Source organism: Oncorhynchus clarkii, chromosome 30 (assembly GCF_045791955.1).
Source record: "Oncorhynchus clarkii lewisi isolate Uvic-CL-2024 chromosome 30, UVic_Ocla_1.0, whole genome shotgun sequence".
Taxonomy (NCBI): Eukaryota; Metazoa; Chordata; class Actinopteri; order Salmoniformes; family Salmonidae; genus Oncorhynchus; species Oncorhynchus clarkii.
The window spans coordinates 42,261,977-42,282,779 of record NC_092176.1 but is presented as its reverse complement, the minus strand read 5'-3'; the positions used below and the strand labels follow the sequence as shown (position 1 = coordinate 42,282,779).

At 48.5% G+C, this 20,803-nt stretch overlaps 1 protein-coding gene across 5 annotated transcripts in view; it reads right to left on the bottom strand.

Moving 5' to 3' along the window:
- LOC139389357 (sodium-dependent phosphate transporter 2-like) overlaps positions 1–20,803 on the bottom strand; it is a 97,609-nt gene that overhangs the window by 6,563 nt on the left and 70,243 nt on the right. For all 5 annotated transcript variants that reach the window (XM_071136051.1, XM_071136046.1, XM_071136047.1 and 2 more), the window contains exons 7-10: positions 14,267–14,506; positions 12,329–12,971; positions 10,557–10,742; positions 2,462–2,546 (exon numbers count right to left, since the gene is read on the bottom strand). In XM_071136051.1, the coding sequence (XP_070992152.1) occupies positions 2,462–2,546; positions 10,557–10,742; positions 12,329–12,971; positions 14,267–14,506 (1,154 nt within the window). The remainder of the gene's footprint in view (positions 1–2,461; positions 2,547–10,556; positions 10,743–12,328; positions 12,972–14,266; positions 14,507–20,803) is intronic.

Here is a 20,803-nt window from a genome sequence, read left to right as displayed (position 1 = left end):
TGCCCTAATGAATATGACCCCGATCGTGAGTTTAGACGAGAGCAACCTCTGATTAATTGGTCAGTGGTCTTAACAAATCAACCAATCACCAGAGAGACAATACGGACATCACAATCATACGACAGACATAGCTAGCTATTAGCATGTTAAAGAGAGTTAAGGCCTACTGCTACCAAGGGAGTGGAGGAGAGAAATCAGGAGAAATGGTTTAGCATCAGGTTGATTTTAGTGAATTTAGCTTTTTTTATTATTTTTTTAAATCAATTGAAAATACAGTTTTGTTTCTTGAGCATTTTCCCCCAGCTGATGACATATGTACCTAAAGGAATGGCCTGACTTGGCCAAGTCCGTTGCTGAAATATTGCTCAATAAAACAGTTGAGTCAGAGCTCTAGCGTGTACAGTAGCCAGCAGATGCGACCCGTATGCGTACAGTTGCACTAGTAACAGTTGGGATAATGAGGTCATTTGGAGATCAAACCTCATCCCTGGATTAACGTACGTTTTCCCTGAGCCATATCTCGTGCCGTCTTCTCCTCAGGGTCTTCATCTACAAAGGAAGTCCGTTTGACCCCAGCGGGGCAGTCAGGAAGTCCGTTTGACCCCAGCGGGGCAGTCAGGAAGTCCGTTTGACCCCAGCGCGGCAGTCAGGAAGTCCGTTTGACCCTAGCAGGGTAGTCAGGAAGTCCGTTTGACCCTAGCGCGGCAGTCAGGAAGTCCGTTTGACCCCAGCGCGGCAGTCAGGAAGTCCGTTTGACCCCAGCGCGGCAGTCAGGAAGTCCGTTTGACCCCAGCGGGGCAGTCAGGAAGTCCGTTTGACCCCAGCGGGGCAGTCAGGAAGTCCGTTTGACCCCAGCGCGGCAGTCAGGAAGTCTGTTTGACCCCAGCGCGGCAGTCAGGAAGTCCGTTTGACCCCAGCGGGGCAGTCAGGAAGTCCGTTTGACCCCAGCGCGGCAGTCAGGAAGTCCGTTTGACCCCAGCGCGGCAGTCAGGAAGTCCGTTTGACCCCAGCGCGGCAGTCAGGAAGTCCGTTTGACCCCAGCGCGGCAGTCAGGAAGTCCGTTTGACCCCAGCGCGGCAGTCAGGAAGTCCGTTTGACCCTAGCGGGGCAGTCAGGAAGTCCGTTTGACCCTAGCGCGGCAGTCAGGAAGTCCGTTTGACCCTAGCGCGGCAGTCAGGAAGTCCGTTTGACCCTAGCAGGGTAGTCAGGAAGTCCGTTTGACCCTAGCGGGGCAGTCAGGAAGTCCGTTTGACCCTAGCGCGGCAGTCAGGAAGTGAGTTGGATCTGCTGGCTAGAGTGTGCAACTACACTCTTTTCTCAATATGTTCCAAATGGCACCCTATTCCCTTCATAGAGCCTTCTGGGGCCCCTGGTTAAATGTAGTGCACTATATAGGGGATAGGATACCATTTGGGACACAATCCCGAGTCACCACTGAATAACACAAGACTGGAGTGGCTAATTAAATGAGAGGAGTGGTGTTATGATTGGTCTGCCTGAGGCGGGCCTGGCGCGTTTCATTCATTCAGGAACTAAGATTTCACTAAAATGTTGCATTAGGTAACGTCATTACTTAACACAATCCCACTGAGCTACACAATGTTGTTTCAGACACCTTGGGATGATTTAAAACATGTCAATATCAGGTAGGTGAGTGAACTCTGCTAACTATTACATGGATGGATATTCGCAACTTCTGCCATGCGTTGTGTGTGATGGTAAGAATTAAGTAATCTCATTGGAGCCCTCAGACCTTAACCAATCACAGCTGGAGGAAAAGTGCACAAGGGGTCAAAGCTGCAACTCAGAGAGTTGTGATTGGCTCAGATTCAGTCTAGTGAAGCTGATGGGAGGAGCTACACGGCTTCACTAACCAACCAGCACGCCAATACCTTGCAGTGGGTGGAGCTTATTGGGATGCCCACATTAGAAGCAACAAGCACTGACAGAGCACTCATTACTTCAACGCAAAAACCACTGAATAGATGGAATAGAGGGAGAGAGAGAGAGAGAGAGAGAGAGACCGAGAGAGACAGAGAGAGAGAGAGAGAGACAGAGAGAGAGAGACAGAGACAGAGAGAAAAAGAGAGAGAGAGAGAGGGAGAGAGAGAGAGACAGAGATAAAAAGAGAGAGAGAGAGAGAGAGATGGAGGGGTACAAAAACACAGAGAAGAGAAGTGAGACAAGGAGGAGTTGTAAGATTGCAGGAGCGAGGCAGCCCAGCCTTTTGAGACGTTCAGCAAACAGCACACCTGTGGGAACAAACACACCACACCTATACACCACACCTACACACCACACCTATACACCTGCCAGGTCGCAGTTGTAAATGAGAACATGTTCTCAACTGTGGCCTACCTGGTGAAATAAAAGGTGAAATACAATCCACACCACACCAACATGCCATGTGAGTGTAAGGGTGAGATGTGGCTGGTAGGCGGTCCACCAGCCTGGGTCGTACCTTGCAGTGTGTGGTACTGACTGGGATTCCGATATTGGAAGCAAACACAACAGTGAGCGCTGAAGCCAGCTCTATAGTGAATCCACTGTGAAGAGGAGAGAGGGGGGTAGAGAGACATCCTTAACCGTCAGTGTCCTGCCTTTCTACAGAATCAAAAACACACAGGAGGCCTTCACAGGCACTCACGCACACAGGCCTTCACAGAAGTCATATCCCCCTCACTCGCTCACACACACACACACACAGACAGGCTTTCACACAAGTCACACACGGAAGCACACACACACACTCACAGGCCTTCACAGAAGTCATATCTCCCTCACTCGCTCACACACACAGTCAGACGCACACACAGACAGGCTTTCACACAAGTCACACACAGAAGCACACACACAGGCTTTCACATAAGACAGACAGACAGACAGACAGGCTTTCACATATGACAGACAGGCTTTCACATAAGACAGACAGACAGACAGACAGACAGACAGACAGACAGACAGACAGACAGGCTTTCACATATGACAGACAGACAGGCTTTCACATATGACAGACAGGCTTTCACATAAGACAGACAGGCTTTCACATAAGACAGACAGACAGACAGACAGACAGACAGACAGACAGACAGACAGACAGACAGGCTTTCACATAAGACAGACAGGCTTTCACATATGACAGACAGACAGGCGTTCACATATGACAGACACAGTGACTATTGCTGAGTGATTAACTGACGTCGATTCCGTTACTTGAATTTAATTTAGTTCAGTTTTTTTTTGTGTGAGCCAAACGCGCGGTTTCTTTAGAAGGAAATAAAATTATTCACGACAGAAATCAAGTCAAAATCTACGTGGGATGCTGGGCTGAAGGGAGTTGGAGTTTTCATTAAGCAAATATTCAACCTAGTTCAGTGCAGAAACGTGGTAATTAACTACAATGACCATAATCCATTGCGCTAGTTTTTCAGTCTCTGACAGAGAGGGATCTGAGAAGAAGCTTTCACTCTCACCAAAATCTGTCCAATGGGTATCGATGGGTTTCAATGCTGGCCGATACTGCCTGAGCAAAAATTATGACTTTAAGGAGAGCACAGAGATAACCTAGATGATCTGGCTGGCAGATACTGCCTGAGCAGAGATGATGACTTTAAGGAGAGCACAGAGATAACCTAGATGATCTGGCTGGCATTGCCTGAGCAGAGATGATGACTTTAAGGAGAGCACAGAGATAACCTAGATGATCTGGCTGGCTGATACTGCCTGAGCAGAGATGATAACTTTAAGGAGAGCACAGAGATAACCTAGATGATCTGGCTGGCACTGCCTGAGCAGAGATGATGACTTTAAGGAGAGCACAGAGATAACCTAGATGATCTGACTGGCTGATATTGCCTGAGCAGAGATGATGACTTTAAGGAATGAACATTAATAAAGTCATGACATAAAAACTAAGTAATATACACAACTGAAATACTATTTCATTGTAATTTCCTATTTCTCTATTGATGTCTACCCAATGTGGACCTGACAGAGACAATGGAACATTTTCAATGTTCTGGTAACTGAATGTTCACTATTTTTGGCTGTGGAATTTCCATTATAAAGATACATTTCATTATGCATTTAATGTAAATAATGATATTCAAAACCGAAATAGAAAACAGATTTTTTTAGAAACGCCTTCAAAAAGCAGTAATCTTTCAGCACACCATAACATAACCTTTAACCTTTTAACAACAACCTTACAATTACAACTTCCACTTCAGGGAGTCATGTGACACGCACAGAACATGTAACATGAGTGTGTGTGTGTGTGTGTGTGGGGGGGGTCCTGATAGACTGGATATAGCACGTAAGTGTGTCTGTATGGGGGGGACACGGGGGGGGAGGGCGAAGACGACACACTAGGTGCTCAAACGACTGACTCACTGCTTAAACAAATTTAACACACACACCAAAAAACACACACATCAAAGCACACACACCCCCCCCCCCCCCCCTCCAAAAGAGAGGAGACAGGAAGATGCATGGTAATGGCCACTAGAGGAAGGAGAGTCTTTAGAGCGATAGAGAACCACAGCTAATTGTCCTTTATCCCCAGCAGACAGGCTGGCGGCTGATGGAGGCAGACGGGTGTGAGAACAGGAAAGGAGGAGAGGGGGAAGGAAGGACACAAGGAGAGATGGCAACAGAGAACAGGCAGTCTTTGTGAAAGATAATTTGTTCATAACTGACTTGCCTAGTGAAATAAAGAGCGAGAGAGCGAGAGCGAGAGATGGCTAGAGAGGGGAGAGAGAGATGGCTAGAGAGGGGAGAGAGAGATGGCTAGAGAGGGGAGAGAGAGATGGCTAGAGAGGGGAGAGAGAGGGGGGGAGAGATGGCTAGAGGGGAGAGAGGGTAAGGGAGAGATGGCTAGAGGGGAGAGAGAGTGGGGGGGAGATGGCTAGAGGTAGAGAGAGATGGCTAGAGGGGGGAGAGAGAGATGGCTAGAGGGGGGAGAGAGATGCCTAGAGAGGGGAGAGAGATGGCTAGAGAGGAGAGAGAGATGGCTAGAGGGGAGAGAGAGATGGCTAGAGGGGAGAGAGAGATGGCTAGAGAGGGGAGAGAGAGATGGCTAGAGAGGGGAGAGAGAGAGGGCTAGAGAGGGGAGAGAGAGATGGCTAGAGAGGGGAGAGAGAGATGGCTAGAGAGGGGAGAGAGAGATGGCTAGAGAGGGGAGAGAGAGATGGCTAGAGGGGAGAGAGAGATGGCTAGAGGGGAGAGAGAGATGGCTAGAGGGGAGAGAGAGATGGCTAGAGGGGAGAGAGAGATGGCTAGGGAAGGGAGAGAGAGATGGCTAGAGAGGGGAGAGAGAGATGGCTAGAGAGGGGAGAGAGATGGCTAGAGAGGGGAGAGAGAGATGGCTAGAGAGGGGAGAGAGAGATGGCTAGAGGGGAGAGAGAGATGACTAGAGAGGGGAGAGGGAGAATGAACTCATTGTGCAAAAGTGAAGAGAAGAGAAGCAGACAGAAATAAGAGCGATAGAGGGAGAGAGCGAGCGAGAAAAAGAGGGGGTAGTGATTGCAAGGGATAAAGAAAAATAAAGTCTGGCTGGCATCCCTCGGCGGACTAGAGGCCAGACTCCCACTGCGGTGTTCCCTTTCCCAGAATGCAACACCATTGGCCCACTTCCTGCAGCTCTGTGATGTTCTTGCCAGGCCACCCCATCCTGTTTGATCTGCGAGGACCAGGGCACATTCTATACTCTACTAATTAGTGAGGAGAAAAGAAGAGAGAGATATAGGGGGGCAGGGAGGTTAGAGAGAGAGAGAGAGAGAGAGGGGAGACAGAGAGAGAGAAAGGAGACGGAGAGCGAGAAAGGGAGATGGCGAGGGAGCAAGCGAGACAGGAAGAGAAAGAGAGATGGAGGACTAAGGCTGCTGAGCTCTCTGTTCTTTCAGGGATTTACACAAAGGGTTGGATCAGTTTGGCCTCCCTCTACTAGATGGATCCATGTGTGTCCGTCTGTGGGTCAAAGTGAGGTTAACATGAGCCCTGCTCTGCTGGGTTGACAAGGAAGAGACACACTTGTTTACTGACGACTACAGAGAATCCTGAAGCAGGTTCTAGTGAGGTGGGTAGGGTTCTAAAAAGCAGCGTTCTAGTGAGGTGGGTAGGGTTCTAAAAAGCAGCGTTCTAGTGTGGTGGGTAGGGTTCTAAAAAGCAGCGTTCTAGTGTGGTGGGTAGGGTTCTAAAAAGCAGCGTTCTAGTGAGGTGGGTAGGGTTCTAAAAAGCAGCGTTCTAGAGAGGTGGGTAGGGTTCTAAAAAGCAGCGTTCTAGTGAGGTGGGTAGGGTTCTAAAAAGCAGCGTTCTAGTGAGGTGGGTAGGGTTCTAAAAAGCAGCGTTCTAGTGAGGTGGGTAGGGTTCTAAAAAGCAGTGTTCTAGTGTGGTGGGTAGGGTTCTAAAAAGCAGCGTTCTAGTGAGGTGGGTAGGGTTCTAAAAAGCAGCGTTCTAGTGAGGTGGGTAGGGTTCTAAAAAGCAGCGTTCTAGTGTGGTGGGTAGGGTTCTAAAAAGCAGCGTTCTAGTGTGGTGGGTAGGGTTCTAAAAAGCAGCGTTCTAGTGAGGTGGGTAGGGTTCTAAAAAGCAGCGTTCTAGTGAGGTGAGTAGGGTTCTAAAAAGCAGCGTTCTAGTGAGGTGGGTAGGGTTCTAAGAATGGTGAGGGGGAATAGTGCAGTCTCAAGGTTCTAAGAAGCAGAACTAGGATCAATCCCCTCAGTAGGGTTCTATTGAGGATGTAGAACAGGGATGGGCAACGCCCCCTTTTTGTAGGCAGACCAATCCCCCCCCCCCCCCCCCCCCCCCCCCCCGACTAGGGAACTCAGTCTCAACTTACTGTTCAAAGTTAGAATAATAGAAATACACAAGGTGCAATTTGGTCATTTGGTTGTGCATCAGCAGTCACTCAATCAGTCCATGTCAGATAAAATGCTTTAGATTGGTGAATGAGTCTAGCAGACAGCTATCTAAACTTGTAGTAATCACGGTCCAATTACCAACCAGGACGGGGCCCATTGATCCTCAGTTATCATGTTAAATAGGATGTGGGTACACGAGCCACTGCGGCCTACCACGATGAGTTTCATTTCCTCTGTGGCCCCAAACCCCCCCCATCAAAGTTGCCCATCCATGATCTAGATTCCAGAGGGTTCTAGAGTAGAGGGGTTCTATAGTGAGGATCAGGACAATAGAGTAGAGAAGGGTTGAGGACTAGGTTCCTAGCAGTGGTTCTACAGCGGTGTTTGAGTGGTTCAGTTCAGAAGACAAAGGGTTCACGCAGACTCATCAGGCAGTCAGACAGGCAGTCAGACAGTCAGACAGGCAGGCAGTCAGACAGGCAGGCAGTCAGACAGGCAGGCAGTCAGACAGGCAGTCAGTCAGACAGGCAGGCAGTCAGACAAGCAGTCAGACAGGCAGTCAGACAGACAGGCAGGCAGTCAGACAGGCAGTCAGACAGACAGTCAGTCAGACAGGCAGGCAGTCAGACAGGCAGGCAGTCAGACAGGCAGGCAGTCAGACAGGCAGGCAGTCAGACAGGCAAGCAGTCAGACAGGCAAGCAGTCAGACAGATAGTCAGTCAGACAGGCAAGCAGTCAGACAGGCAAGCAGTCAGACAGATAGTCAGTCAGACAGGCAAGCAGTCAGACAGGCAGTCAGACAGGCAGACAGGCAGTCAGACAGGCAGGCAGTCAGACAGTCAGACAGGCAGTCAGTCAGTCAGACAGGCAGGCAGTCAGACAAGCAGTCAGACAGGCAGTCAGACAGACAGGCAGGCAGTCAGACAGGCAGTCAGACAGTCAGTCAGACAGGCAGGCAGTCAGACAGGCAGGCAGTCAGACAGGCAGGCAGTCAGACAGGCAGGCAGGCAGTCAGACAGGCAGGCAGGCAGACAGGCAGTCAGACAGGCAGTCAGTCAGACAGGCAGTCAGACAGGCAAGCAGTCAGACAGGCAAGCAGTCAGACAGATATTCAGTCAGACAGGCAAGCAGTCAGACAGGCAGTCAGACAGGCAGTCAGACAGGCAGACAGACAGGCAGTCAGACAGGCAAGCAGTCAGACAGGCAGTCAGACAGACAGGCAAGCAGTCAGACAGGCAGTCAGACAGGCAGTCAGACAGGCAAGCAGTCAGACAGGCAGTCAGACAGGCAAGCAGTCAGACAGGCAGTCAGGCAAGCAGTCAGACAGGCAGTCAGACAGGCAGTCAGACAGGCAGTCAGACAGGCAGGCAGACAGGCAGGCAGTCAGACAGGCAGGCAGGCAGTCAGACAAGCAGTCAGACAAGCAGTCAGACAGGCAGTCAGACAGGCAAGCAGTCAGACAGGCAGTCAGACAGGCAGTCAGACAAGCAGTCAGACAAAGTGTATGAAGAAGAAGTCTATGAGTTTGTTTGTGCATTCCACTCTACATGCATGAGTCTATCAATCTGAAACACCAAGTCCACTATGCCAGTATGTGTATGCATTGACATATCTGGGATTTCATATAGGCTACATACAGGTAACTGCCAATATAAAGGAAACCTCACCATAAAGTGTCTTAATAGGGTGATGGGCCACTACGACCCAACAACTTCAATGAGCTTTGGGCACAGATTCCACAGGTGTCTGCAACTCTATTGGAGGGATGAGACACCATTCTTCCACGAGAAACTCCATAATTTGGTGATTTGTTGATGTTGGTAGAAAACACATTTTGTTACATTAAAGGCGTATTCTAAAATGTATATGGTTGTTCCGCATCAATCATTACCCCATAATGACATCACAATACCCCATAATGACATCACAATCCCCCATAATGACATCACAATACCCCATAATGACATCACAATACCCCATAATGACATCACAACACCCCATAATGACATCACAACACCCCATAATGACAAAGCAGAAACATATGTAAAGAATTTTTGGGCAAATTTCTATTAAAAGAAATTACTGAAATATCACATTTACATTAGTATTGAGAACATTTACTCAGTACTTTGTTGAAGCACCTTTGGCAGCGATTACAGTCTTCTTGGGTATGACGATACAAGCTTGACACACATTTATTTGGGAAGTTTCTCCCATTCTTCTCTGCAGATCCTCTCAAACTCAGTCGGGTTGGATGAGGAGCGTCGCTGCACAGCTATTTCCAGGTCTGTCCAGAGATGTTCGATCAGGTTCATGTCCAGGCTCTGGCTGGGCCACTCATGGACATTCAGAGACTTGCCCCAAAGCCACTCCTGCATTGTCTTGGCTGTGTGCTTTGGGTCTTTGTCCTGTTGGAAGGTGAACCCCCAGGCTGAGGTTCTGAGTGCTCTGGAGCAGGTTTTCATCAAGGATCTCTCTTGTACTTTTCTCCATTAATCTTTCCCTCGATCCTAACTAGTCTCCCAGTTCCTGAAAAACATCCCCACAGCATGATGCTGCCACCACCATGCTTCACCGTAGAGATGGTGCGAGGTTTCCTCCAGACGTGATGCTTGGCATTCAGGCCAAAGAGTTCAATCTTGGTTTCATCAGACCAGAGAATAATGTTTCTCATGGTCTGAGTCCTTTAGATGCCTTTTGGCAAACTCCAAGCGGGCTGTCGTACCTTTTTACTGAGGAGTGGCTTCCATCTGGCCACTCTACCATAAAGCCCTGATTGGTGGAGTGCTGCAGAGATTGTTGTCCTTCTGGAAGGTTCTCCCATCTCCACAGAGGAGCTATGGAGCTCATTCCGAGTGATCATCGGGTTTTTGGTCACATTCCTGACCAAGGCTTTTCACCCTCGATTGCTCAGTTTGGCCGGGCCAAACTATGCCAGATTCTAGGAAGAATCTTGGTGGTTCCAAACTTCTCCCATTTAAGAATGATGGAGGCCACTGTGTTCTTGCGGACCTTTAATGCTGAAAAATGTTTTGGCACCCTTCCCCAGATCTGTGCCTCGACACAATCCTGTCTCGGGGCTCTAAGGACAATTCCTTCAACCTCATGGCTTGGATTTTGCTCTCACATGCACTATCAATTGTGGGACCTTACATAGACAGGTGTGTGCCTTTCCAAATCATGTCCAATCAATTGAATTTACCACAGGTGGACTCCACTCAAAGTTGTAGAAACATCTCAAGGATGATCAATGGAAACAGGATGCACCTGAGCTCAATTAAGAGTCTCATAGCAAAGGTTCTGAATATTTATGTAAATAAGGTATTTCTGATTTTTAATACATTTGCAAGAATTTCAATAAAACTGTTTTTGCTTTGTCACTGTGTGATATATATTGATGATATATATATTTTTAATCCATTTTTAGAACAAAGCTGTAACGTAACAAAATGTGGAAAAAATTAAGGGGTCTGAATACTTTCTGAATGCACCTTGTATCCGTCATTTACTTTATTTTGGCTGTTACCTATACGCGTGTCTGTCATCCCACCTACCCATCCTCCCAGTCAGTCACATGCAGCCCTCCCTCCTCTCTCTCACCTGGAAGGTGTGATGGGGTGAGGTCCTTGCCCATGGTCTGGATCATTGAGCCCTCCCTCCCTCCCTCCCTTCCCCACCCCCTCCCCACTCCTCTCTCACCTGGAAGGTGTGATGGGGGTGAGGTCCTTGCCCATGGTCTGGATCACCCGGCGCCCCCAAACCCAGAGGCCGCAGCAGATGCCAACTCCCCCGTAGAACAGCAACCAGATGGGGGTGGCGGCGTCCTGCATCACCCCGCCTTGGTCATAGATCATCCACAGCGCCACCAACGGGCCGATGGCGTTACTGTAGGGGGGGGGTGTAGTTGTGTAAATAACATGCTGAACGCTAGCTGAATGTTCACCATTGTTCCTGTTCCCAAGGTAACTGAACTACACTGAACAACAATATAAAGGCAACATATAAAGTGTTTGGTCTCATGTTTCATGAGCTGAAATTAAAGATCCCAGAAATGTTCCATACGCACAAAAACAGCTTATTTCTCTAAAATATTGTGCACAACACAATGCCACAGATGTCTCAAGTTGAGGGAGCCTACAATTGGCATGCTGACTACAGGAATGTTGCTGTTACACCCGTTGCTGACAGGTGTATAAAATTGAGCACACAGCCATGCAATCTCCATAGACAAAAACATAAAAATGGTCACATTGCACCACAGACTGTCCAGGAGTTGGCGGATGCTTTAGTCCAGGTCTGGGAGGAGATCCCTCAGGAGACCATCCGCCACCTCATCAGGAGCATGCCCAGGCGTTGTAGGGAGGTCATACAGGCACGTGGAGGCCACACACACTACTGAGCCTCATTTTGACTTGTTTTAAGGACATTACATCAAAGTTGGATCAGCCTGTAGTGTGGTTTTCCACTTTAATTTTGAGTGTGACTCCAAATCCAGACCTCCATGGGTTGATACATTTGATTTCCATTGATAATTTTTTTGTGATTTTGTTGTCAGCACATTCAACTGTGTAAAGAAAAAAGTATTTAATAAGAATATTTCATTAATTCAGATCTAGAAAGAAGTTGGTGTCAGACAGGTTCCTTTCTATTTGAGAGGGGAGTCTGTGTCAGGCAGGTTCCTTTCTATTTGAGAGGGGAGTCTGTGTCAGGCAGGTTCCTTTCTATTTGAGAGGGGAGTCTGTGTCAGGCAGGTTCCTTTCTATTTGAGAGGGGAGTCGGTGTCAGGCAGGTTCCTTTCTGTTTGAGAGGGGAGTCTGTGTCAGGCAGGTTCCTTTCTATTTGAGAGGGGAGTCTGTGTCAGGCAGGTTCCTTTCTATTTGAGAGGGGAGTCGGTGTCAGGCAGGTTCCTTTCTGTTTGAGAGGGGAATCTGTGTCAGGCAGGTTCCTTTCTGTTTGAGAGGGGAGTCGGTGTCAGGCAGGTTCCTTTCTGTTTGAGAGGGGAGTCGGTGTCAGGCAGGTTCCTTTCTGTTTGAGAGGGGAGTCGGTGTCAGGCAGGTTCCTTTCTGTTTGAGAGGGGAGTCGGTGTCAGGCAGGTTCCTTTCTGTTTGAGAGGGGAGTCGGTGTCAGGCAGGTTCCTTTCTGTTTGAGAGGGGAGTCGGTGTCAGGCAGGTTCCTTTCTGTTTGAGAGGGAAGTCGGTGTCAGGCTGGTTGCTTTCTGTTTGAGACTAGTTTGATGGATTATAAGGCGAATGCTGGGCTGATAAAAATTGTACTTGTGTGACAAACACTAAATCTTAATGGTCTTAATATTGAGAGGTCATCTTGTCTGCTGTAGAGTTGCAAATGTCAGTAAACTAACTCCAACAGAAATCCAACAGTGGAGAAACAAATTCTGGAAAACCTGTGAATTTTAAGAATGTTTTCAACCTTTCTTATCCCTAGTCAGCCGGAAGCAGGGGGGCAGCACCCACCTGACGTCGTTGCCTCCGTGAGCGAAGGATCCAAAGCATGCGGTGAGGATCTGCAGGAAGTGGAAGAGCAGGTAGACGGTCGGCTTGTCCTTATCCCCTTCATCCTCTTCTGCGGAGTCATCCAGTGGGATGGGAGCCCCGGGCGCCCCTGCCTCCTCGCCTCCCAGGTCAGACGCCAGCTTCATCTCCACGCCGCCCTCCTCCGCCTCGATCTCGGCCTCCGCCACGGCGTTACAGTACGACGAGTAACTATCGTAACGGACCCTCTTCTTGGTGTAGGACACGCTTCCCGACCTCTCCCCCTCCCCCACCAGCTTCTCACTGTCCTCTCGGGCCTCGCGGGACTCGGAGCGGAGCAGCGGCTGGACCGGCATGCCACAGATGGCGGCCGTGTAGCAGGTGTAACTGTTGTTGCGACGCAGCAGGCGGTAGTTGTTGTCTGGCGTGGGGGCGGAGTTGTCGTCCTCCAGTCGTCCCAGGTGGATCTTGTGGAGCAGGTCTTTGTAGAGACCAGAGTCCTTGTGAACCGTGTGGTACACCTGGCCGTCGCTGCGGATGTGTTCCCCACCGAAGGTGAAGCTGCCGTTGGACAGTGGGGACTTGGACATGGACAGGGTACCGTTGGTCATGGAGTGGGTCCGCCCTGGGGGAGAAGAGAGGAAAATAAACGTTTTGTCATACGCGTGGTATACGGTCTGATATACCACAGCTGTCAGCCAATCAGAATTCAGGGCTCGAACCGCCCAGTTTATAACACAGTAAATATATCAGGCATACTAAACTAATACTATTATACTACATGTATAGTGGTCTGGTCTGGGGAGCAGAGAAAGAACTAAGAAATACTAAACGTTAATATAGTAACTCTAAAAGTTAGTATGAGGTCATGGAGTGGGAGTGGCCTGGGTAGCAGGAGGAATGAGCGTGACAGAACTGCTCTGGTCTACTTTGCTCTGCTCTAAAATCAGAGGTGGTTTGGCGGTGAAGTACTATTGTCAGCGGGCCAACATGATCTTGTGGTGGACCCTCAAAGTATATGGGTTAAAACCCAGTGGCTCAGCCTCTCCCGTCTCTATACTGACGGACATCTGAAACGAGAAGCCTCTCCTGTCTCTATACTGACGGACATCTGAAACGAGAAGCCTCTCCTGTCTCTATACTGACCGTACATCTGAAACGAGAAGCCTCTCCCGTCTCTATACTGACGGACATCTGAAACGAGAAGCCTCTCCTGTCTCTATACTGACGGACATCTGAAACGAGAAGCCTCTCCTGTCTCTATACTGACCGTACATCTGAAACGTGAAGCCTCTCCTGTCTCTATACTGACCGACATCTGAAACGAGAAGCCTCTCCTGTCTCTATACTGACGGACATCTGAAACGAGAAGCCTCTCCTGTCTCTATACTGACCGTACATCTGAAACGTGAAGTCTCTCCTGTCTCTATACTGACGGACATCTGAAACGAGAAGCCTCTCCTGTCTCTATACTGACGTATATCTGAAACGAGAAGCCTCTCCTGTCTCTATACTGACGGACATCTGAAACGTGAAGTCTCTCCTGTCTCTATACTGACGTACTTCTGAAACGAGAAGCCTCTCCTGTCTCTATACTGACGGACATCTGAAACGAGAAGCCTCTCCTGTCTCTATACTGACGGACTTCTGAAACGAGAAGCCTCTCCTGTCTCTATACTGACAGACATCTGAAACGAGAAGCCTCTCCTGTCTCTATACTGACGTACAACTGAAACGTGAAGTCTCTCCTGTCTCTATACTGATATACATCTGAAACGAGAAGCCTCTCCTGTCTCTATACTGACGTACAACTGAAACGAGAAGCCTCTCCTGTCTCTATACTGTACATCTGGGACCTGAAGACTTGTATTAGCTCCCCGGCAGGTAATGCTAAGGCTTTAGCTCAGCGGGCCAACTGACCGTAGACCCGTCCGTTGGGCAGGACAGTGCCTCCATTGGCCAGGCTGTTGAGCTCTCCGGTGGCCTCTCCTCTCCGCGACTCTCCTCCGGTGCCACCCGTTAACGGCAGCACAGAGTCATCCGTCATCTTGGCGCCCGGTAGCTCCTTGAACACGGGAGTGTCCTCCTCCTCCTCTGGGATCTGATCTAAGGACTCGTCTGAGATACGTGACAAGGCAGCGTGCTCCTTCTTCATGCGACCTGACCAGGGGACAGGGGGACAGCATCGTTACACACGTGTTTCCCCCGTTGCCGCAACTCCCAAAAACAGAATAAAAAATAAATAAATACAATTGTTTAGAAAAATAAATAAAAATTGGGATGGTAAAGCATGTGTAAATTTAAATGACTATAACCATATACAGTTGAAGTTCAGAAGTTTACATACACTCAGGTTTGAGTCATGAAAACTCGTTTTTCAACCACTCCACAAATTTCTTGTTAACAAACTATAGTTTTGGCAAGTCGGTTAGGACATCTACTTTGTGCATGACACAAGTCATTTTTCCAACAATTGTTTACAGACAGATTATTTAATTTATAATTCCCTGTATCACAATTCCAGTGGGTCAGAAGTTTACATACACTAAGTTGACTGTGCCTTTAACCTCTTGAACCTATAGGGGCGCTGTGTCATTATTGTCATTATTGGATAAAAAGACGTGCCCGTTTTAAGCGCAATATTTTGTCACGAAAAGATGCTCGACTATGCATGGAATTGACAGCCTTGGAAAGACACAACTCTGACGTCTCCAAAACTGCAAAGATATTATCTGTGCGTGCCCCAGAACTAATGCAATAGGCGAAACCAAGATGATGTTTCATACAGGAAATGCCCCGGATTCTGAAGGCGCTGTGTTCCAATGTCTCCTTATATGGCTGTGAATGCGCCAGGAATGAGCCTGCGCTTTCTGTATATTCCCCGAGGTGTCTGCAGCATTGTGACGTGTTTGTAGGCATATCATTGGAAGATTGACCATAAGAGACTACATTTACCTGGTGTCCCGCCCGGTGTCCTGTATTGCGTAATCAGTAAGTCCATGCGCGTTCTATTTCTTCAGAATTGAAAGTAAACTGCCACGATGGATTTTATCGTCGATAGATATGTGAAAAACACCTTGAGGATTGATTCTAAACATCGTTTGCCATGTTTCTGTCGATATTAGTTCATTTGGAAAAAAGTTCGCGTTTTAACAACTTTTTTTCTTTTTTCTTTCTTACCCAAACGTGATGAACAAAACGGAGTGATTAGTCGACATAAATAATATTTTTTGTAAAAACGGAACATTTGCTATCTAACAGAGTCTCCTCATTGAAAACATCCGAAGTTCTTCAAAGGTAAATTATTTTATTTGAATGCTTTTATGGTTTTTTGTGGAAAAATGTTGCATGCTGAATGCTAGGCTTAATGCAATGCTAGGCTATCAATACTCTTACACAAATGCTTGTGTAGCTATGGTTCAAAAGCATATTTTGAAAATCTGAGATGACAGTGTTGTTAACAAAAGGCTAAGCTTGAGAGCAAATAGATTAATTTCATTTCATTTGCGATTTTCATGAATAGTTAACGTTGCGTTATGGTAATGAGCTTGAGTCTGTATTCACGATCCCGGATCCGGGATGGGGAGATCAGAAAGGTTGAACAACTTGGAAAATTCCAGAAAATGATGCCATGGCTTTAGAAGCTTCTGATAAATTATGTCAATTAGCCTGAGTCAATTGGAGGTGTACCTGTAGATGTTTTTCAAGGCCTACCTTCAAACTCAGTGCCTCTTTGCTTGACATCAAACAGTAGTACAAACAGTGGTACAAACAGTACGCAAGTTTAAACACCATGAGACCACGCAGCCGTCATACCACTCAGGAAGGAGACACGTTCTGTCTACTTGAGATGAACGTACTTTGGTGAAAAGTAAAAAAGAGAAAAGTACAAATCAATCCCAGAACAATAGCAAAGGATCTTGTGAAGATGCTGGAGGAAACTGGTACAAAAGTATCTATATCCACAGTAAAAGGAGTCCTATATCGACATAACCTGAAAGGCCACTCAGCAAGGAAGAAGCCACTGCCTCAAAACCGCCATAAAAAAGCCAGTTTTGCAACTGCACATGGGGACAAAGATCGTTCTTTTTGGAGAAATGGCCTCTGGTCTGATGAAACAAAAATAGAACTGTTTGGCCATAATGACCATCGTTATGTTTGGAAGAAAGGGGGAGGCTTGCAAGCCGAAGAACACCATCCCAACCGTGAAGCACGGGGGTGGCAGCATCATGTTGTAGGGGTGCTTTGCTGCAGGAGGGACTGGTGCACTTCACAAAATAGATGGCATCATGAGGTAGCAATAGTATGTGGATATATTGAAGCAACATCAAGACATCAGTCAGGAAGTTAAAGCTTGGTCGCAAATGGGTCTTCCAAATGGACAATGACCCCAAGCATACTTCCAAAGTTGTGGCAAAATGGCTAAAGGACAATGAAGTCAAGGTATTGGAGTGGCCATCACAAAGCCCTGACCTCAATCCTATAGAACATTTGTGGGCAGAACTGAAAAAGCTTGTGCGAGCAAGGAGGCCTACACACCTAACTCAGTTACACCAGCTCTGTCAGGAGGAATGGAAGTTATTGTGGGAAGCCTGTGGAAGGCTACCCGAAAGGTTTGACCCAAGTTAAACAATTTAAAGGCAATGCTACCAAATACTAACTGAGTGTATGTAAACTTCTGACCCACTGGGAATGTGATGAAAGAAATAAAAACCTGAAATAAATTATTCTCTCTACTATTATTCTGACATTTCACACTCTTAAAATAAAGTGGTGATCCTAAACTGACCTAAGACAAGGGAATTTTTACTAGGATTAAATGTCAGGAATTGTGAAATACAGAGCTTAAATGTATTTGGCTAAGGTGTATGTAAACTTCCGACTTAAAATGTGTATATAGATAGATAGTTTGGAACTATATATAAGTATGTAGAAAATATAATGAAGCTATATATTTTCAAAAAAGATTATCTTTGATAACTAACAATCACTAAAATAAAAAAAGTGACAGAATCTAACATTTCCAGCAATGTCATGGCACGGGGCCCCCATTGACTTAGTCAACGTCATGGCACGGAGCCCCCATTGACTTAGTCAACGTCATGGCACGGGGCCCCCATTGACTTAGTCAACGTCATGGCACGGGGCCCCCATTGACTTAGTCAACGTCATGGCACACGGCCCCCATTGACTTAGTCAACGTCATGGCACGCGGCCCCCATTGACTTAGTCAACGTCATGGCACGGGGCCCCCATTGACTTAGTCAACGTCATGGCACGCGGCCCCCATTGACTTAGTCAACGTCATGGCACGAGGCCCCCATTGACTTAGTCAACGTCATGGCACGAGGCCCCCATTGACTTAGTCAACGTCATGGCACGGGGCCCCCATTGACTTAGTCAACGTCATGGCACGGAGCCCCCATTGACTTAGTCAACGTCATGGCACAGGGCCCCCATTGACTTAGTCAACGTCATGGCACGGGGCCCCCATTGACTTAGTCAACGTCATGGCACGCGGCCCCCATTGACTTAGTCAACGTCATGGCACGGAGCCCCCATTGACTTAGTCAACGTCATGGCACGGGGCCCCCATTGACTTAGTCAACGTCATGGCACGGGGCCCCCATTGACTTAGTCAACGTCATGGCACGCGGCCCCCATTGACTTAGTCAACGTCATGGCACGGGGCCCCCATTGACTTAGTCAACGTCATGGCACGCGGCCCCCATTGACTTAGTCAACGTCATGGCACGCGGCCCCCATTGACTTAGTCAACGTCATGGCACGCGGCCCCCATTGACTTAGTCAACGTCATGGCACGGAGCCCCCATTGACTTAGTCAACGTCATGGCACAGGGCCCCCCATTGACTTAGTCAACGTCATGGCACGAGGCCCCCATTGACTTAGTCAACGTCATGGCACGGAGCCCCCATTGACTTAGTCAACGTCATGGCACAGGGCCCCCCATTGACTTAGTCAACGTCATGGCACGGGGCCCCCATTGACTTAGTCAATGTTTGAGTCACTCAGATGGCTTATACCGTGTTCTTATGCTATGGCAAAAGGTGTAGAATTGCAAGAAAATCGTTTTTAAAAACTGCAGTATTTTGTGTCTGCGGCCAAGAGGAAGGCATCTAGTGGGCTAAGCCCACTACTCAAATATATAGCCGGAGTCAGGTACTGTCAATGGAAGTGTAGGGAGCTCTCGCTCCCGGAACAGGGTTGTGTTCATTAAGCATGAAACTGAACAAAAACAGGGAGGGACTACCTGACCTTGTCCAATAAGAAACACTTGTTTTCCTTTTCAGTAGCATAACGTTTGTGTCCTCTAATGAACGGCACCCTGGTTAGAACTAACAGGCCTGCTTCACTGATACCATCTAGCCTACCGAGCTGTCTGAGACTACAGTCATGATCACTGATACCATCTAGCCAACAGAGCTGTGAACAACGGTCATGTTCAGTAGACAAAGTTTAAGAATACAGTCTGAAACTGACACCACAGTACTCCCTAGTTCCCTGACACCCACTGGACTCTGATATTAGGCTCATAATTGAGCGTCACGGAGCTTACCCAAGGCTTTACAGATTTCAAACTGGGGGCTGACCTTACCCTTCTGACAGGCCAAATAAATAGCCACCTAACCGAGAGAGAAACATGACATTATGTCTATGAAGAGGATCCTGGGAATTTTACTTATTAAATCATTTTTCTTTCAAAATGTCCAATAATCAAGTGCCGTCCCTCCTCTGATACAAAGGGCCGTCCCTCCTCTGATACAAAGGGCCGTCCCTCCTCTGATACAAAGGGCCATACCTCCTCTGATACAAAGGGCCATACCTCCTCTGATACAAAGGGCCATCCCTCCTCTGATACAAAGGGCCGTCCCTCCTCTGATACAAAGGGCCATCCCTCCTCTGATACAAAGGGCCATCCCTCCTCTGATACAAAGGGCCGTCCCTCCTCTGATACAAAGGGCCATCCCTCCTCTGATACAAAGGGCCGTCCCTCCTCTGATACAAAGGGCCATCCCTCCTCTGATACAAAGGGCCATCCCTCCTCTGATACAAAGGGCCATCCCTCCTCTGATACAAAGGGCCATCCCTCCTCTGATACAAAGGGCCATCCCTCCTCTGATACAAAGGGCCATCCCTCCTCTGATACAAAGGGCCATCCCTCCTCTGATACAAAGGGCCATCCCTCCTCTGATACAAAGGGCCATCCCTCCTCTGATACAAAGGGCCATCCCTCCTCTGATACAAAGGGCCATCCCTCCTCCGATACAAAGGGCCGTCCCTCCTCCGATACAAAGGGCCGTCCCTCCTCCGATACAAAGGGCCGTCCCTCCTCCGATACAAAGGGCCGTCCCTCCTCTGATACAAAGGGCCGTCCCTCCTCTGATACAAAGGGCCATCCCTCCTCCGATACAAAGGGCCATCCCTCCTCTGATACAAAGGGCCATCCCTCCTCTGATACAAAGGGCCATCCCTCCTCTGATACAAAGGGCCATCCCTCCTCTGATACAAAGGGCCGTCCCTCCTCTGATACAAAGGGCCATCCCTCCTCTGATACAAAGGGCCATCCCTCCTCTGATCCCTCCTCTGATACAAAGGGCCGTCCCTCCTCTGATACAAAGGGCCATCCCTCCTCTGATACAAAGGGCCATCCCTCCTCTGATACAAAGGGCCATCCCTCCTCTGATACAAAGGGCCATCCCTCCTCTGATACAAAGGGCCATCCCTCCTCTGATACAAAGGGCCATCCCTCCTCTGATACAAAGGGCCGTCCCTCCTCTGATACAAAGGGCCGTCCCTCCTCTGATACAAAGGGCCGTCCCTCCTCTGATACAAAGGGCCATCCCTCCTCTGATACAAAGGGCCATCCATCCTCTGATACAAAGGGCCATCCCTCCTCTGATACAAAGGGCCATCCCTCCTCTGATACAAAGGGCCATCCCTCCTCTGATACAAAGGGCCATCCCTCCTCTGATACAAAGGGCCATCCCTCCTCTGATACAAAGGGCCATCCCTCCTCTGATACAAAGGGCCATCCCTCCTCTGATACAAAGGGCCATCCCTCCTCTGATACAAAGGGCCGTCCCTCCTCTGATACAAAGGGCCGTCCCTCCTCTGATACAAAGGGCCGTCCCTCCTCTGATACAAAGGGCCATCCCTCCTCTGATACAAAGGGCCATCCCTCCTCTGATACAAAGGGCCATCCCTCCTCTGATACAAAGGGCCATCCCTCCTCTGATACAAAGGGCCATCCCTCCTCTGATACAAAGGGCCATCCCTCCTCTGATACAAAGGGCCATCCCTCCTCTGATACAAAGGGCCATCCCTCCTCTGATACAAAGGGCCATCCCTCCTCTGATACAAAGGGCCATCCCTCCTCCGATACAAAGGGCCGTCCCTCCTCCGATACAAAGGGCCGTCCCTCCTCCGATACAAAG